Source organism: Lethenteron reissneri, chromosome 60 (assembly GCF_015708825.2).
Source record: "Lethenteron reissneri isolate LAM-NWPU_2019-01 chromosome 60, ASM1570882v1, whole genome shotgun sequence".
Taxonomy (NCBI): Eukaryota; Metazoa; Chordata; class Hyperoartia; order Petromyzontiformes; family Petromyzontidae; genus Lethenteron; species Lethenteron reissneri.
Window position 1 is genome coordinate 2,100,548 of NC_083838.1, and position 18,354 is coordinate 2,118,901.

The 18,354-nt window shown below is 51.7% G+C and overlaps 1 protein-coding gene across 2 annotated transcripts; it reads right to left on the reverse strand.

Annotated features, from left to right (window-relative positions):
* Positions 1 to 1,378: 1,378 nt before the first annotated feature.
* Positions 1,379 to 14,118, reverse strand: BCO1 (beta-carotene oxygenase 1). 2 transcript variants are annotated; one of them, XM_061576111.1, is made up of 12 exons: positions 13,899 to 14,118; positions 12,882 to 12,950; positions 12,056 to 12,184; positions 10,964 to 11,093; positions 10,274 to 10,421; positions 9,412 to 9,559; positions 7,258 to 7,475; positions 6,284 to 6,550; positions 4,939 to 5,044; positions 4,366 to 4,460; positions 2,781 to 2,892; positions 1,379 to 2,041 (listed from the first exon to the last, which is right to left on the reverse strand). In XM_061576111.1, exons 2-12 carry the CDS (start codon positions 12,943 to 12,945, stop codon positions 1,884 to 1,886), a joined length of 1,575 nt encoding a protein of 524 aa, XP_061432095.1. In that variant the 5' UTR covers positions 12,946 to 12,950; positions 13,899 to 14,118; the 3' UTR covers positions 1,379 to 1,883. The 2 variants fall into 2 exon arrangements, with proteins under 2 accessions (XP_061432095.1, XP_061432094.1); XM_061576110.1 differs by having other exon boundaries at positions 12,882 to 12,953.
* Between the last annotated feature and the right edge of the window lie 4,236 nt (positions 14,119 to 18,354).

The following is an 18,354-nucleotide window of genomic DNA, read 5'->3' on the forward strand; positions in this document are numbered from 1 at the left end:
CCCTCTGTGCTCTGACCTCTGAGCCACATGGACCGTGGGTTCTCATATTCTTAGGTTTTTTTCGGTAAAGTCACGTAGGTAGAAAATTAAAATTAATAAAATAAAATAAAAATCACGACGTTTCGGAGGCAACACAAGCTTCCGTCTTCAGGTGGAACCGTCACAGCACGATAGCTGTATCAAGTAAATGAGAGATTCCAAGAGATACTACCCGTATATATATACTGGTTGAGGGGGGGGGGGATGGGCCAGGACAGGCCCCCTTTTTATTATGGTAAGGTGCGGCTTGAGATTAGTCTACATAACAAAGGACTGAGCCTTTGTTATGTAGACTGGCTGAGAGAGGGGGGGGGGGGTGCCAGAGTTGTTAAAGTACAACTGCTGCTAATGGGACCGAGCCTCTGCTATGTAGATGGTAAAAGCACAAAAGCAGGTCAGGAAGAAACAGCCTCCTGCTATGTTGCTTGGTGGGTAAAACTCATTTGGGTGCTTGATTTAAAAAAATGTTGGGGGTACGGTGAATATGTTCCACGACTAGTTATGTTTAGCGCGAACATCAGACCGGGCACGTGGCCACCGCGTGGAACTCTGCCACTGCGCGTAGTTCGAGGGCGGGAGGGATTTTTGGTTTTTAAGGGGGGCCCACTCGTCTCCCCCGTCCATCCCCCCCACCCCGCTTCTCCCCTCCACCGCTCACCCCAAACTACGTGAACACGAGCACATTCAATATCGTATTCTTGGTTCTTTCAGTAAAGTCACGTAGAAGGGAAATAATAAAATAATAAAAATTAAACAATAAAATTCTCACGACGTTTCGATTGCAACACGAACAATCATCACCATCAGGTGTGAAAACCACGGCAAGAAAATTTGAAAAAAGCGGCGGTCAAATTTTCTTGCTGTGGTTTTCACACCTGATGATGATCGCTTGTGTTGCAATCGAAACGTCGTGAGAATTGTATTTTATTATGTTTTATTTTTTATTATTTTATTATTTCCCTTCTACGTGACTTTACCGAAAGAACCAAGAATATGAATCCCTGCAGTCACGAAAGCTTTAAATCGAAATTTTACATTCAATATATTTTCTTGGCCGATTGTAAGAATATCCAGTCTCTCGGGGATTGGAGGGGGGGGGGAATTGTCTCCATCGCCCCCCCCTCACTTCCACCCCCCCTCCCACTTTCACCCCCTCCCACTTCCACCCCCCCTCCCACTTTCACCCCCCCCCCCACTTCCACCCCCCCCACTTCCACCCCCCTCACACTTTCACCCCCTCTCACTTCCACCCCCCCTACCCCACTTCCACCCCCCCCTCACTTCCACCCCCCCCCCACTTCCACCCCCCCCACTTCCACCTCCCCCACTTCCACCCCCCATTAGATCCTCTACTTTGGTGTTCCATAATTCACGCAATATTTTGCCACGGTAATATTCCTCCCGCGAGATCGTGACGTCGCGAAATACTCTCGTCATCATCATATCATAATGCGAGATTCGCGTGGTGATCTATTGCAAGATTCTCATCATGATATCATATCGCGAGGTATTGACATCGTGATATATTGCGAGATGTTTACATCATGATATCACATTGTGTGATATTCCCATCATATCATATTCTGATATTCCCATCATGATATTATATTGTGATATTCCCATCATGATCACCGTGCGAGATATCCCCATCATGATACCACGCTGCGACATATTCTCATCGTCGCCTTCCCGTGACGCACGACTAATTACTGCTGCTGCTGCCACTGCTGCTGCTGCCACTGCTGCTGCTGCTGCCACTGCTGCTGCCACTGCTGCTGCTGCCACTGCTGCTGCTGCCGCTGCTGCCACTGCCGCTGCTGCCACTGCTGCTGGTGGCTTGGCCGCTACTTGGGGTCGGGCAGGAAGAGGCCGTGCAGGTCAATCGGCACGTCAGCGCCGTGGACGGAGGCTCGCGCCACCTCGCGGAACGACCGAGCGTCCAGCACCAACAGGAACGCCGGCTTACCGGGCTCGCTCGTCACGATGGACGACAGCACCACGCCTGGTCGGGGGGGTCAGGGGGTCAAGGGTCACGGAGGAGAAGGGAAAGGTCAGTGTGGATAATTGTAATCATTAAATCTCGGCTTTCGTGACTGCAGGAATCCGTGCTCTTTGGATTTTTAGGTAAAGTCACGTAGGTAGAAAATTGATTTAAAAATCACGACGTTTCGATCGCGACACAAGTAATCGTCTTCAGGTGGAAAAATACAGCGGGCGGACTGCTGAGGCAGGAAGAAATACGACCACCACTACCACGACCACCACCACGACCACCACCTCAACCACCACCACAACCACCACCATGACCACCACTACCACGACCACCACCACGACCACCACCACAACCACCACCATGACCACCACTACCACGACCACCACCACGACCACAACCACCACCATGACCACCACTACCACGACCACCACCACGACCACCACTACGACGACCGCCACTACGACCACCACCACCACCACGACCACCACTACCACGACCACCACCACGACCACCACCACCACGACCACCACCACTACGACCACCACTACGACCACCACCACCACGACCACCACGACCACGACCACCACCACCACCACCACGACCACCACGACCACCACCACCACGATGACGGGTAGATCCCCGGAGCGAGTGAGCGAGCGAGTCCGCCAAGGGACTGCGGCGAGGACGGACGGACGGAAGGAAGCGGGGCGATTGCGGTGCGCCGGTTAACGGAGAGGCTCCGGCTCACCGTCATCCTCCTCCTGAGCGCCGGGCGTCGGCACGAACACCGGCTCCGCAGGCCAGCAGCCGCCCTCCTGCCACTCCAGCTTCTCGCCCGTGTGCGTGTCCACCTTCACGATCTGCGCAAGGGAGGTCAACGGAAGCACGGGAGGTCAACGGACGCACGGGAGGTCAACGGACGCACGGGAGGTCAACGGACGCACGGGAGGTCAACGGACGCACGGGCGACGCCGTCGATGCCGGGTTCGACCGCCGGCCACGCGGCGCTTCCTGGGACTCTCCCCCCCCCCCCTAGGTCGACTCGGCCTCAAACGAGCGCCCGGCGCGGCGTGTGAACGTCGCCGCTGGGGAGACAAAGGCGGTCGGGCGCGGTTGCTGGCCACCCACCCCCCTAGCGTGCCACAGCGCCGGCCTTCATAGGTGCTGCTAACAGCACTTGCCCCGACAGCCTGTTAGAGGCTACACGGGGGATCTTTGTCTTTTTTTGTCTTTTGTACGCACATACTCTTAGTTTTTTCGGTAAAGTGGCGTAGGAAAAAAAATTGAAATTAATAAAAATAAAATAATAATAAATAATTAAAAATCACGACGTTTCGGAGGCAGCACAAGTCTCCGTCATCAGGTGGGACCGTCACAGCCAGATTTGCTGTATTATTTTTTATTAATTTAAATTAAAAAATTTACTTACGTGACTTTACCGAAAAAACTAAGAGTATGAATCCTTGCAGTCACGAAAGCTTCAAATCTAGAATTTTGTACGCACGTTCGTCGAACTTCTTTCGCACCGTACGTAGCCAACCGCGCTCAGTGGGAGGTGCGGAGGCAGGGACTGCAACACTAACACGCGAACAGCGGTTCCAAAGGGTATGGCTTCGTCAACGCAGGCGACGATTTGGAAAGTGCATCGCAGCGCCCAGTCGCTTCCCGACACGGGAAGGAAGAGCGCGTTCCAGACGGCCGCAGTGCGGCGATTGCGGTGTGAACGCCGCCGTCTCTGCCCCTATTATTATATTTTGGTACGGGCAAAGGAGGTCAAATGATGTAAAGGAACTCAGTTATCGCGTGCTCTTAAAGGGACCCTGTTTTTTGGATGCCCTTAAAGGGACCCTGTTTTTAGGATGCTCTTAAAGGGACCCGGTCAAGGCAGGCTCTTAAAGAGACGCTGTTTTTTGGATGCTCTTAAAGAGACCCTGTTTTTGGGATGCTCTTAAAGGGGCCCGTTCAAGGCAGGCTCTTAAAGAGACCCTGTTTTTTGGATGCTCTTAAAGAGACCCTGTTTTTGGGATGCTCTTAAAGGGGCCCGGTCAAGGCAGGCTCTTAAAGAGACCCTGTTTTTGGGATGCTCTTAAACGGACCCGGTCAAAGCTTGCTCTTAAAGGGACCCTGTTTGGGGATGTTCTTAAAGGGACCCAGCTATGGTTTGCTCTTAAAGGGACCCCCTGTTTTAGCATACATTTAAAGGGATCAAGTTGTAGAATGCTCGTAAAGTGACCCTGTTTTTGCGTGCTCTTAAAGGGACCCTGTAAGGATGGCCTTAAAGGGACCCCTGTTTTTTTTGTTTTGGATGCTCGTAAAGTGTCCAGAGCAGGTACCTTGGTGGGCACGGGTCTCCACTCGATTTGGGCTGCGTAGATGTAGCGGTACTCCCTGCCGTTGTAGTTGTAGTTGATGCGAGGGAGTTCGATTCCTGTTGTGAGGTCAAGAGGTCAAACAAATCATCGAGCGGTGGCGCCGTGGTTAGTGCACCGTGCTGCGAGCAAGGCGATGCGAGTTCCATTGACGGATGTCCAAACCAGCGCTGGGCCTCCCCTAGGTCGGCTCAGCCTTAAATGAGCACTCTGCCCGGGGCAGTGTGTAAACATCGGCATTGGGGAGACACAGACAGCCAGGCTGGATCGGTGGTGTGTTGCCACCCACCACCTCGTGTGCCGTGCTGGCCTTCATAAGCGCTATTCGTGAACAGCACTTGCCCCTACAGTCTGTTGTAAAGGCGATGACGGGGGATCTTTGTGGTTGAGTAGGTGGGTGGGTGAGTGCGTGACTGAGTGGGTGCATGAGTGGACAACTGAGATGGAGTGTGAGTAAATGATTGAGTGAACATGATGAGTGAGATGATGAGTGAGTGAGAATATGAGTGGGATGATGGGAGTGTGTGCGCATCGCACCCTCTGCTAGAAGCTCTGGAGTGAGGACCACGTGTCCTCCCTCCTCCTTGACGGCGCTCGCTTTCGAGCCGGCAAGAGACACGAGGTTCTGGGAGACCGGAGACTCCTACGACGCACGCCACATCGTCACGGACGACACCAGTGCCCCTCGTTTCCATGGGACAGCCACCACCACCACCATTCTCATCAGCAGTTCCATCACCCTCACCACCACCACCATTCTCATCAGCCGTTTCATGACCCTCACCACCACCACCACCACCATTTCATCAGCCGTTCCATCACCCTCACCACCACCACCATCATTCTCATCATCAGCTTCATCACACTCAACACCACCATCATTTGCATCAGCCGTTCCATCACCCTCACCACCACCACCATTTCATCAGCCGTTCCATCACCCTCACCACCACCATTCTCATCAACAGCTTCATCAGCACCACCACCATCACCACCGTTCTCATCAGCATCGCATACCTGTCAACCCCTTATCAGTGCCCTACCTTATTACAGATCAATTCAGACCTTATTGGTCACCCCGTGCCCCCTTATACATCTCAACGTTCATCCTACAAAGTGCCATCACAAGGGAGAAACACTAAACATTTTTGTGTGCCCGTATAGAAACAGCTGTACGCCGTATGGACCTGAAAACTCAATTTCCCCCGCACAAAAATACGGGGTGAACCATGTGGGCTTGCTGCTGTTTCATCAGCATCTCCATCACCACCTCCACCACCACTTCCAACAACAACAACCGCCATTCGCCACTAAGTGGCGGTGACGTCACCACGACGCTTGTGCCAGGCCATGTGCACCTTGAGGCCACGTGAAGTGTCGAACGCCCGCTGGCAGGAGGTCACGGGGCAGACCCAGCAGGTGCCACGGGTCGACTGACTGAGATGACCACCACTTCCACCACCTTAACCGCCACCACCGCCACCGCCACTGCCACCGCACGCCAGAGGTCGCAACCGGGTACCCGATACCCGTACCCTACCCGATACCCGGCTACCCGTACCCGGCTACCCGTACCCGGCCGGGTACGGGTAGCCGGGTACCCGTTTGCGACCCTGGTGCGGCCGGGTACGGGTAGACCGTGAGTCACTGGTGAGTAACTGTTTGTCACTCATTTCCCAACGTCTTGTCTCTTCTAACAATTCAAGTTCCTAGAATCAACCCATCCGCGCCTGCAACATGGCTTCATTCCAGAGGTCGCAATCGGGTACCCAATACCGGGTATGGCCGGGTACGGGTACCCGTTTGCGACCCTGGTGCGGCCGGGTACGGGTACGGGTAAGGAATCAAAACCCGTTTGCGACCTCTGCCGCACGCGGCCCACCTTTCCGACGCCCAGCGGCAGGACGTATCGGCGGCACTGCGGCAGGCAGCTCATCTTGTTGTCCTCGGTGAAGTCGGCGGCGGTCTTGCGCAGGTTGCGCAGGTAGAACATGTCGTAGAGGCTGTTGTCGTCGTAGGCGACGACGTCGCACAAGACGCAGCCGCCGCGCTCGAACGCGTTCACGTGGTGGTACACCACGAAGGGCTCGCTCACGAAGTGCGTGGTCAGCGCCTTGCCCGTCCGCCGGTCGATCAGGTAGAAGCGGCTCTGGCAGAGGCGGAGGAGGGGGGCACACGCTGAGCCAAGAACAAACAAACTGCAAACTCATTTTTGGGGTTTTATTTTCAATAGGGGAAAGGCCCCCTACTGAGAGAGAACACACGAACTACGCTCACTCACTCTGCAGAACACAGAGAGAGAACACACAAACTCCACTCACTTACACTCACTCTGCACAACACAGAGAGAACACACAAACTCCACTCACTCACTCTGTAGAACACACAGAGAGAGAGAACACACAAACTCCACTCACTCATCACTCACTCTGCAGAACACAGGGGGAGAGAGAGTACATAGAAAACAGGGGAAACATAGACATAAAGTAGGGAGAGAGAGGGGGGGTAGAGAGAGGGGGTAGAGAGAGAGGGAAGGGGTAAGAAGAAGGAGAGCAGAGCGTGAAATATTTCGGTAAATCTTTCATTTAAACAGGGGGCACATAAAGCAAAGCATTGAAAAAAAAAAACTGAAAAAAAAACGAAATGACGAATGAAGCAATGTGCCGACTACACCGAGCATCTTCTTGTTTCCTCTGATCGTAAAAAAAACGAGAGAGAGAACACACAAACTCCACTCACAGAAAGTGCTCCCTAGTCGGGAATCGAACCCGGGCCCATACACTGCCACCACCGTCGCCGCCTGTCCGACGTTTCGCACCGCAGCCCCTCCCCAGGGGGTGATGGGGGGGGGCTCACCTTGTCCTCGGGCAGCCAGGTCATGCAGCTGGCCCAGTTGGCGCCGCGGAAGTAGGCGGTGGCCAGCTTGACGAGGTCGAGCTTGAGCGGCTGCTCGATGAAGACGAGGTAGTGGGGCGTGAGGCCGAAGCTGTGGTAGTAGCTGGGGCTGAATCGCCAGCGGGACGGCAGCGTGCACAGCACCTCGAGGCCACGGAGGCCGGAGTTGGGCCGCTCGCCTGCACGTGGCGAACAGTGGCCGTGGCCGTCAAGCCCTCAACAGCGCGCCGCCTTAGCACGGGCCAATTCACATCCCTGGCAAGGCCTCATCAGGGCCCTCCCTTAGCACAGACAAATTCACATCCCTGGCAAGGCCTCATCAAGGCCCTGTCTTAGCACAGACCAATTCACATCCCTGACAAGGCCTCATCAGTGCCCTGTCTTAGCACAGACCAATTCACATCCCTGACAAGGCCTCATCAAGGCCCTGCCTCACCACGGGCCAATTCACATCCCCGGCAAGGCCTCATCAGGGCCCTGTCTTAGCACAGGCGAATTCACACCCCTGACAAGACCTCAACAGGGCCCTCCCATAGGACAGGCCAATTCATACCTCTGGCAAGGCCTCATCAGCGTCCTACCTTAGTACAGACCAACTCAGACCGTACTGGTCACCCCGTGGCCCTTATACATCTCAACGTTCGTCCTACAAAGTCCCATCACAAGGGGAGAAACACAAACAGACAACAATATGTTGTCACCCGAATTGAAACGACTGTACGCCTTATGGACCTGAACACGAATTTTCCCTGGACCAGAATACGGGCTAAACCGTGTGGGTTGACGGGTATGAGAGCGTATTGGTCACGGTTGTTGGTTTTATGAAAGTTTTTTTTATTGCGACTAAACCTAAATAAATACATTTATTTCACCAGGATAAGGCCCACAACTGTAGCTGCTGCGTAGCTGTTTTTCAAACGCGTATCCTGGCCATCACGAATGATGGCTCAACGAAAGTGGCGGCTTATCATCGTCGTCGTCACCATCACGTGGAAATTTACAGCAGCAGCCAAAGACTCTTTGAAGGCGTGTTGACGTGGATGCTGAATGTGGAGGGACAAATTGTAGCACCCGGGGGAGAGAGAGAGAGACACGCAAACTCCAAATATACAGCAGCAGGCGTCAGGGTCGGGATCGAACCCACGACCTCCTGTATACCAGGCGAGGTAGTTAACATCTCCTAGCCACCGTGATGATGATGAGAGAGAGAGACACGCAAACTCCAAATATACAGCAGCAGCAGGCGTCAGGGTCGGGATCGAACCCACGACCTCCTGCACACCAGGCGAGGTAGTTAACATCTCCTAGCCACCGTGATGATGATGAGAGAGAGACGCAGACTCCAAATATACAGCAGCAGGCGTCAGGGTCGGCATCGAACCCACGACCTCCTGCACACCAGGCGAGGTAGTTAACATCTCCTAGCCACCGTGATGATGATGAGAGAGAGACGCAGACTCCAAATATACAGCAGCAGGCGTCAGGGTCGGGATCGAACCCACGACCTCCTGCACACCAGGCGAGGTAGTTAACATCTCCTAGCCACCGTGATGATGATGAGAGAGAGACGCAAACTCCAAATATACAGCAGCAGGCGTCAGGGTCGGGATCGAACCCACGACCTCCTCCATACCAGGCGAGGTAGTCAACATCTCCTAGCCACCGTGGTGCCCCTTAATGTCAGGGTCGGGATCGAACCCACGACCTCTTGTATACCAGGCGAGATAGTTACCATCTCCTAGCCACCGTGAGGATGATGATGAGAGAAAGAGATGCAAACTTCAAATATACAGCAGGCGTCAGGGTCGGGATCGAACCAACGACCTCCTGCATACCAGGCGAGATAGTTACCATCTCCTAGCCACCGTGAGAATGATTATGAGAGAAAGACACGCAAACTACAAATATACAGCAGGCGTCAGGGTCGGGATCGAACCCACGACCTCCTGCATACCGGGTGAGGTATTTAACATCTCCTAGCCACCGTGGCGCCGCAATGCCTCTTTCATCGGGGCGACCTTGGAAAGGGGAGTTGCCTGGGTGAATAAAAATAAAATAAAATATAACAAAAATATTGATATTCTACAACAGACTGGAGTGTGCCAAGTGCCCAACCTGGCAACGTGGGCGGCACGCGGATGAACGTGTACTTGGTGTGGCCCTTGTCTGCGATGGATGTGCCCACGTTGTAGACTGTTCCATCCGGCTCGTAGTGCGGGTGGGACGTGGCGATGTTGATGGCCACGTATTTGGTGTAGTCCACCTGGGGGTGAGTTTCCAACAACATCATCATCATCATCCTAGATTTGAAGTTTTCGTGACTGCAAGGATCCATACTCTGTGGTTCTTTCAGTAAAGTCACGTAGGTAAAGAAAAATAAATTAAATGTATAAGGGGCACGGGGTGACCCATAAGGTCTGAGTTGGTGTGTAGTGACGTAGTAGGGGCAGTAACACGTGGTGTGTAGTGACGTAGTAGGTGCAGTAACACGTGGTGTGTAGTGACGTAGTAGGGCAGCAACACGTGGTGTGTAGTGACGTAGTAGGGCAGCAACACGTGGTCTGTAGTGACGTAGTAGGGCAGCAACACGTGGTGTGTAGTGACGTAGTAGGTGCAGCAACACGTGGTGTGTAGTGACGTAGTAGGTGCAGCAACACGTGGTGTGTAGTGACGTAGTAGGGCAGCAACACGTGGTGTGTAGTGACGTAGTAGGGCAGCAACACGTGGTCTGTAGTGACGTAGTAGGGCAGTAACACGTGGTGTGTAGTGACGTAGTAGGGCAGCAACACGTGGTGTGTAGTGACGTAGTAGGTGCAGTAACACGTGGTGTGTAGTGACGTAGTAGGGGCAGCAACACGTGGTGTGTAGTGATGTAGTAGGTCAGTAACACGTGGTGTGTAGTGACGTAGTAGGGCACTGACAAGGGGTTGACAGGTACGCGACTGGCGCGTGTCACGTGGGGGTAGCGGCCAGCGACCTTCTCGAGGGTGTTGAGTGAGCTCGCGTCGATCCGACGCATGAAGTTGGTCTCCGTGGTGGCGTAAAAATCCTCCCCGCACCTCATTACGTTGATGAGGCAGTTGTCGGTGAACTCTGGCACGGAGTAGGAGAGGTAGGAGAAGGCCCTGGGCGCGTAGGGGGGGTGAACATCATGGAATTTTGGGCCTTCAGAATGTAAATGTTGCCAACCCCCTATCAGTGCCCTACCTTATTAGAGACCAATTCAGACCGTATTGGTCACCCCGTGCCCCTTATACATCTCAAAGTTCATCCTGCAAAGTCCCATCATGAGAGAGGAACACAAACAAATAGACACATTGATGTTTCGATTTAAAGCTTTCGTGACTGCAGGGATTCATCTTCTTGGTTCTTTCGGTAAAGTTACGTAGAATGGAAATAATATTATTTAATAATAATATTATTTACATTCTACGTGACTTTACCGAAAGAACCAAGAAGACATTGATTTTGTTGTTGTCAGTATTGAAACGGCTGTACGCCATCGTATAGACCTCAAAACTCAATTTCCCTGTACAAAAACACGGGCTAGACCGTGTGGGTTGACCCGGTGCGTGACCCCCACTGCCCTGCACACCACCCCCCCTGCCCCCTACCTGCCCCCCCTGCCCCCACAGCTGACTGCATCAGCTGCGAGCTGCTCCCTCACTTGGCGAAGACGTTCCTGCAGGGGTCGGGGTGCGCCATGGTGCCAAACTCCGAGATGACGATCCTGTTGGCCTCCGAGTTTTTGCGGAAGGCGTCGCTCTGCAGGTACTTGCTGCGGTAGTGAACCTCACCTGCGCACAGGTGTGCGGGCACAGCAACAGCAGCAACATCAGCAGCAGCATCAGCAGCAGCAGCATCAGCAACATCAGCAACATCAGCAACAGCAGCAGCAGCAACAGCAGCAACAGCAGCAGCAACAGCAGCAACAGCAGCAGCAGCAACAGCAGCAAGAGTAGCAGCAGCAAATAATCGTCACCGGTGGTGGCCGTGAGCGAGAATCGAACTCGGGTCGCCGGGTTCGTAGCGCAATGGCGCGCTAACCGCTGCACCACCGCTCCCCAAGGTCACAACAATAACAACATCCGCCATTCACCACTAAGTGGCGGTGACATCACTACGGCGCCTGTGCCAGGCTAGGTGCACTTTGAGGCCACGTGAAGTGTCGAACGCCCGCTGACAGGAGATCACTGGACAGACCCAGAAGGTGCCATGGGGTTGACCGACTGAGATGACTGGCCGATGTACCACCCATGCACCCACACACCCCACGCACACACCCACACACACACCCACCCCACGCTCCTACCCCACACACACACACCCACACACACACCCACACACCCACACACACACCCACCCCACGCTCCCACCCCACACACACATACCCACACACACACCCACACACACCCACACACACACCCACCCCACAAACACCCCACACACACATCCATCCACACACCCACACACCCACGCACCCAGCCACCCACACACACGCTCACCCACACACACCCACCCACACACACACCCACCCACACCCACAGACAGCCACACACCCACCCACCCACACCCCACCCCACACTCACTCACACAGACCAACAAACCCACCCACGCAACCCACACACACACCGACACACACACTCACAACACCCACAGACACCCACACACCTTCCCACGCACCCACCCAGACACACACCCACAGACACCCACCCACACACACCCACAGACACCCACCCACACACACCCACCCACGCACCCCCAAGGAACGTGAAACTGTGGAGGAGCGCCATCCCGTCGAACCAGTGGTTGTACGAGGTGGTTCCGAACGTGTGCAGGGCCGGCCCGTTGCGAATCAGCGTTCCACTCAACCACTCGGGAAGCTTGCCTGATCGACACAACAACATCAACAACATCAACATCAACAAACACTAAAGCTGTCGTGCCAGGCTAGGTGCACCCCCCCCCCTCCTCTTTGAGGTTGTCACGTGACGTGTGGAAAGGCGCCGTGGGTTGACTTAGATGACTGGGCGATGCACCGCAGACACACACACAGACACACACACAGACACACACACACAGACACACACACAGAGACACACACAGACACACACACAGAGACACAGAGACACACACACAGACAGACACACACACAGACACACACACAGACAGAGATACACACAGACACACACACAGAGACCCACACAGACACACACACAGAGACACACACACACAGACACACAGACAGACAGAGATACACACAGAGATACACACAGACACACACACAGAGACACAGAGACACACACACACACAGACACACACACACAAAGATACACACACAGAGGAGACACAACACAGAGACACACACACAGAGACACACGGACACACAGAGACACACACAGACACAGGAGCCACACACACAGAGGAGACTCACACACAGACACACAGACCCAGAGACCCACAGAGACCCACACAGACACACGGAGACACAAAGACACACACACAGAGGAGACTCACACAGATTCACACACACAGAGAGACACACACAGACACACAGAGATACACCCGGCATCCCTTCGACCTACCCTGTAGTTCGGCACGAACCGGCTGTGGGCATTCCTTCGCGTTTCCTTGGAAAAGGGTTTCCATTGGTGCTGCTATTTCATAGAGACACACACAGACACAATAACAAAGATCTCCGGTATAGCCTTAACAGATTGTAGGGGCAAGTGCTGTTAGCGAGCACCTATGAAGGTCGAAACGACACACGTGGTGGTAGGTGGCCAGCACCACGCCCGACCGCCTTTGTCTCCTCAGTGGCGATGTTTACTACACACCGCTCCAGGTAGTAATTAGAGGCTGAGTCGATCTAGGGGAGGCACGGGACCGGCTCAGATAATCGTCACTGGGTGTTTGCCGTGAGCGGGAATCGAACCCGGGTCGCAGGGTTCGTAGCGCAGCGTAGCGCTAACCACTACTACACTACCGCTCCCCACACACACACAGAGACACACACAGACTGAGACAGACACACAGACTGAGACAGACACACAGAGACATAACAACGATCCCCCCCCGTATATCCTTCACAGACTGTTGGGGCAAGTGCTGTTAGCGAGAAGCAGCACCTCTGAAGGTCGGCACGGTATACGCATTTCAACGCTGTGTGCAAAATATCCCAGTGGGATGCAAGTAAAACAATAACAACCATAAGACAATGTAGATTCAAGTTTCAAGTTTTCAAGTTTCATTTATTAGGTATAGCCCTGTGAGCCATTCGGCTCTTGAATCGGGTGCAACCGCAACAAACAAAAACATGAACAAGAAAACATCTTAAAGTGACTATGTGACTAAGTGCAAACAGAAAATCCAAGAAAAGACAGCAAAATATTGCAGAAAAAGCACCGTACACCAACACTGTGTGCAAAAATCCCAGTGGGATGCAAGTCAAACAACAACAACAACTACAAGACAACTTAGATTAAGGCCATCAGTCTAACTCTGTACTACAACAAACAAACATGGCCAAACCGAAAAACTTTTCAAAAATCACCAAAATAAAGCCATAAAAGCAATGAAACCGTGATCATAGGATTCAGTACCTGGAGCTCAAGCGCGCTCAACGCCGTTTGCGATTGCCGCAAACCGCACTCCGGCTAGGGGTGGACCGGTAACTTCACCGCGTTGAGTCGGGCAGGTGCCGGCAGCGACGGCAAAAGACTGAACTTTGTTCCGCTGTGGCTCAATGTTTACGAGCCGAGCGAGCACTCTGGGTCCCTTCCTCAGCTGCCCTGACCACATCGGCGTCAGTCCCGGGGCGAAGTTCGAAGGGTCGGAGCGTGCTGCCCGCTCTCTGATATCGGCTTGCGCGGGGCAATCTGTGTGGCCCAGAGCGGTCACGTGAAGTATAAGAAGGGGATCTCAGGCGTAGCTTTGTGAGATCAACTTCCGTGGGTCATTCTGTGTGGACCTGTGTGTTACTTGAATAAGAATGGATCTCAGATGTAGCTCTGTGACAACCACTTCCACGGGCCGTTCTGTGTGGACCAGAGCGGTCACTTGAAGTATAAGAAGGGAATCTCAGACGTAGCTCTGTCATATCAACTTCCGTGGGTCATTCTGTGTGGACATGAGTGTCACTTGAATAAGAATGGATCTCAGAGGTTGCTCTGTGACAACCACTTCCGCAGGCCGTTCTGTGTGGATCAGAGTGGTCACGTGAAGTATAAGAAGGGGATCTCAGACGTAGCTCTGTCATATCAACTTCCGTGGGTCATTCTGTGTGGACCTGAGTGTCACTTGAATAAGAATGGATCTCAGAGGTTGCTCTGTGACAACCACTTCCGCAGGCCGTTCTGTGTGGACCAGAGTGTCGAGGAAGAAGGGATCGGGATGACATTGAGGCTTAAGACTCTACCGTATGGTGCCACTGTGGGTTTAGCTTAACACACAATTGTGTATAATGGTCGTGAGCAAAAAAAAATACATCTAAATATCTCACAAAAGCCAACATGTTTCACCAATCTTCACGCACGTAAGGTTTTTTTCTTTTCTTCCCGACAATATTATCATTCAAAAATTGATTCGTGTGTTAGTGGTTTTGGAAAATACCATGGGACCCGTCTTGCCAAGTATCTGCCAAGAAATGCCCCATGGTATTGATTCCTTGCGAAAGATTTTCTGTTCGGGTGTTTTAAGATCTGAACGCCTGTTTTATTGCCAGAAATGATTTCATCAATTCTTATAGGGTCGTGAATACACGACCGAGGCAATGCACGTCGGTCTAGAGTACACTTAGAGAAGACCTTTGCACGTAGACAGTATGCCCTTGATTAGACTCCGCAAGGCTGTGGCTATTGCCTCCTCCTGCTCCGGAGCCAAAGTCCTGCAGCGATAATCCAATTTAGATAAGAGACAATTTTCGGCGGAGGCTAAATAAACGTTTTTTTGGACATCATCTTCAAATGATACGCCACGTGTCAAGTGCCGTCACCCTCGTAGGGATATTATGGCCTGACCTGCCCGCGTCGGTATCACTCTGCAGCCACTGATGTGGAATTTCGTGGCCAAGTTTTCAGGGCGATTGTGAAGTTTGTTCCGCTCGTTTACCCGGGAGAGCTTCATATTCAGCATCAGGACTCCTGTTCAGGTGGGTTGTTGCCCAAGTTTTCAGAGTAAGGGGAGCAATTCTGCCGCTGCTGTGCGCTTCCAATCGAGTCATTGGCAGATACTGATTCAGCTTTGGAGATGTTGTTTAGACAATAACAGTTGCACTGTGGATGTGTCTTCTTGGTTCTTTCGGTAAAGTCACGTAGAAGGGAAATAATAAAATTGTAACATAATAAAATACAATTCTCACGACGTTTCGGCCACAACGCATGCAGCCGTCCTCATGTGAAGAACAGGTCTGTCGGAAAGACAGCGTCTGAATGAACACCACCAGGCTTGGCAGCGTATATTTAAGCTGGGTTAGAGGGGGAAGAGCGCCTTGACAAAATAATTTTCATATCAAGAGGAATTTAGCATATTTATGGGAAATGCAGATATGGGATTAGTCACTACTTGTGGAATGCGTAGAAGGTGGGCGGGGAGTTTCAAAGTCATATTATGCCCGTGCATTATGCAGGATTAGCAGCATCAAAGGAAGGGAGTAGGGTTAGCATTAATAAAGGGAAGGAATGTTAATAGTATGGAGTTGTAGCAACTAGACCCAAACGCAGAAGATTCCCTGGGGGTTTAATCTTCCACGAAGCTGCTCATGGTCCACTCCTAAATCGCATCAACTGCACAAACCGTGGGAGGAGATGCGGACACACCACGTTGTGAAAGACCCAAACGCAAGAAAATTCCCTGTGGGGTTTAATCTTGTACGAAGCTGTTCATGGTCCACTCCTAAATCGCATCAACTGGACAAACCATGGCAGGAGATGCGGATGATTTCTGATGCGCCATTGGAAAATAAATAAAAAAACGTTCCAGTATCGTGCGACTGTGGGGCCATCCAGAAAAGACCGTGCCAGCGGATAACGGTCAATGCCGCCCCGATCCACAAATACGAATATTCAGGGCCTACCTTGGCTCCTCCCACCCTCAACCAGTATATATACAAGGACTGTTACTGGGGATTTCTCTCACTTGATACAGCTATCGTGCTGTGACGGTTCCACCTGAAGACGGAAGCTTGTGTTGCCTCCGAAACGTCGTGATTTTTATTTTATTTTTATTTTACTTGTATTAATTTTAATTTTTTACTTACGTGACTTTACCGAAAAAACCTAAGAATATGAATCCTTGCAGTCACGAAAGCTTCAAATCTAGAATAAATACGAAGAAGGAGACATAATCACAGCGGCGCGTTCACGACAGACGGCCGCCCTGGTTAATACTGCGAGTGTACTAACCATGCAGTGAACGTTAAACGATGTTCACCGTGACGCCATTATACGTCGTTACGTTGTTATATGCGGGAGACTAGCGGGGCCACCCAGGGTAAGCAGACTTTAAGCTCAGAGAAAATCTCACGTCGCGATGTAATTGTGAAAGCAGTCGAGAGACGAAATGCAAGATAAGGAGCCTTGAGAGATAAGGAGCAAGAGGGCGTAGGGGCCCTAAGTGTTGATTGGGCGATCACCCCCACCACCACCACCTCTGTGGCGATGATTTAAGCTGTCGAAATTGAAGGCCGCGATTAGATTGTTCCAGAGGTTCGCTGGTTAATACTGCGGGTCTTTATGAACCACAATCCAAGGCACCCTTCATTTTCTTGGCTAATGTCAGCAAGATCGGTGATTCAGCCGCAGTGCGCCTTTATCGTACCACACCGCCTTCTACGTTAAGATCCGCGTGACTTCGTTCTAAACGAGTGCTGGCGGCACAGTCCACATTCGCTAAAATTTTAACAATTCCACCGCAGAATGACTCAATTACTATGAACTTTTTTATTTTATTTTATCAGGTAGGGTCCACAGAACTACATATTGCCCTTTGTCAGAAGCGACTTGGCTTCAAATGATAGCCCAACGAAGTGGCTTATCAAGTGGACATTCATCGCAGCCAAATACTTTAAACGCACGTTCCTAAATGTGGAGGAAAAACCTGAGAACCCGGAGAAAAGTCCACGCGACCACGGAGAGAGAGAGAGAGACACGCCAACTCCAAATACACAGCAGGCGGTCAGGGTCGGGATCGAACCCACGACCTCCTGTACACCAGGCGAGGTAGTTAACATATCCTAGCCACCGTGATGATGATGAGAGAGAGAGACGCAAACTCCAAATATACAGGAGCAGGCATCAGGAGGCGTCAGCATGGGTTACTTTCCTGGAGACAGAATGGCTCATTGAGCCATCTGGTCTCTTTTTGATGAGGACATCCAAGAAAGGTAGCGTGCCATCCATTTCTACCTCCATGCTGAATTTGATGGCTGGGTGTATGGATTCTAGATTTGAAGCTTTCGTGACTGCAAGGATTCATATTCTTAGGTTTTTTTGGTAAAGTCACGTAGGTAAAAATTTTAAATTAATAAAAGTAAAATAAAATAAAAATCACGACGTTTCGGAGGCAACACAAGCTTCCGTCTTCAGGTGGAACCGTCTTCAGGTGGACGGTTCCACCTGAAGACGGAAGCTTGTGTTGCCTCCGAAACGTCGTGATTTTTATTTTTATTTTACTTTTAATAATTAAATTTTTTTACCTACGTGACTTTACCGAAAAAAACTAAGAATATGGGTGTATGGAATTGATGTGGTTGAGGTGCATGCTTAGGGGCCGTCGTCCATAAATGACGTCACGTGATTTTGGATGATTTTTGACCCCTCCCCCCTCGTCACACGGCGTCACAAAAAGTCAGACCCCCCCCTCAAATATGACGTCACAAAGCTCTGCCCCCCCCCCCCCAAAAAAAAACATATTTCCATTTTGAAAATAAAAATGCTTCAAATCGCGTTAAACTATTGTCATTGTAGTGCGTAGCTAATGTGGCGCTGCACTCTGATGTTGTAGGAGTGTTGTTATAACAATTAGTGTTGTTATAACAATTATATATGCATTTATTTAAAG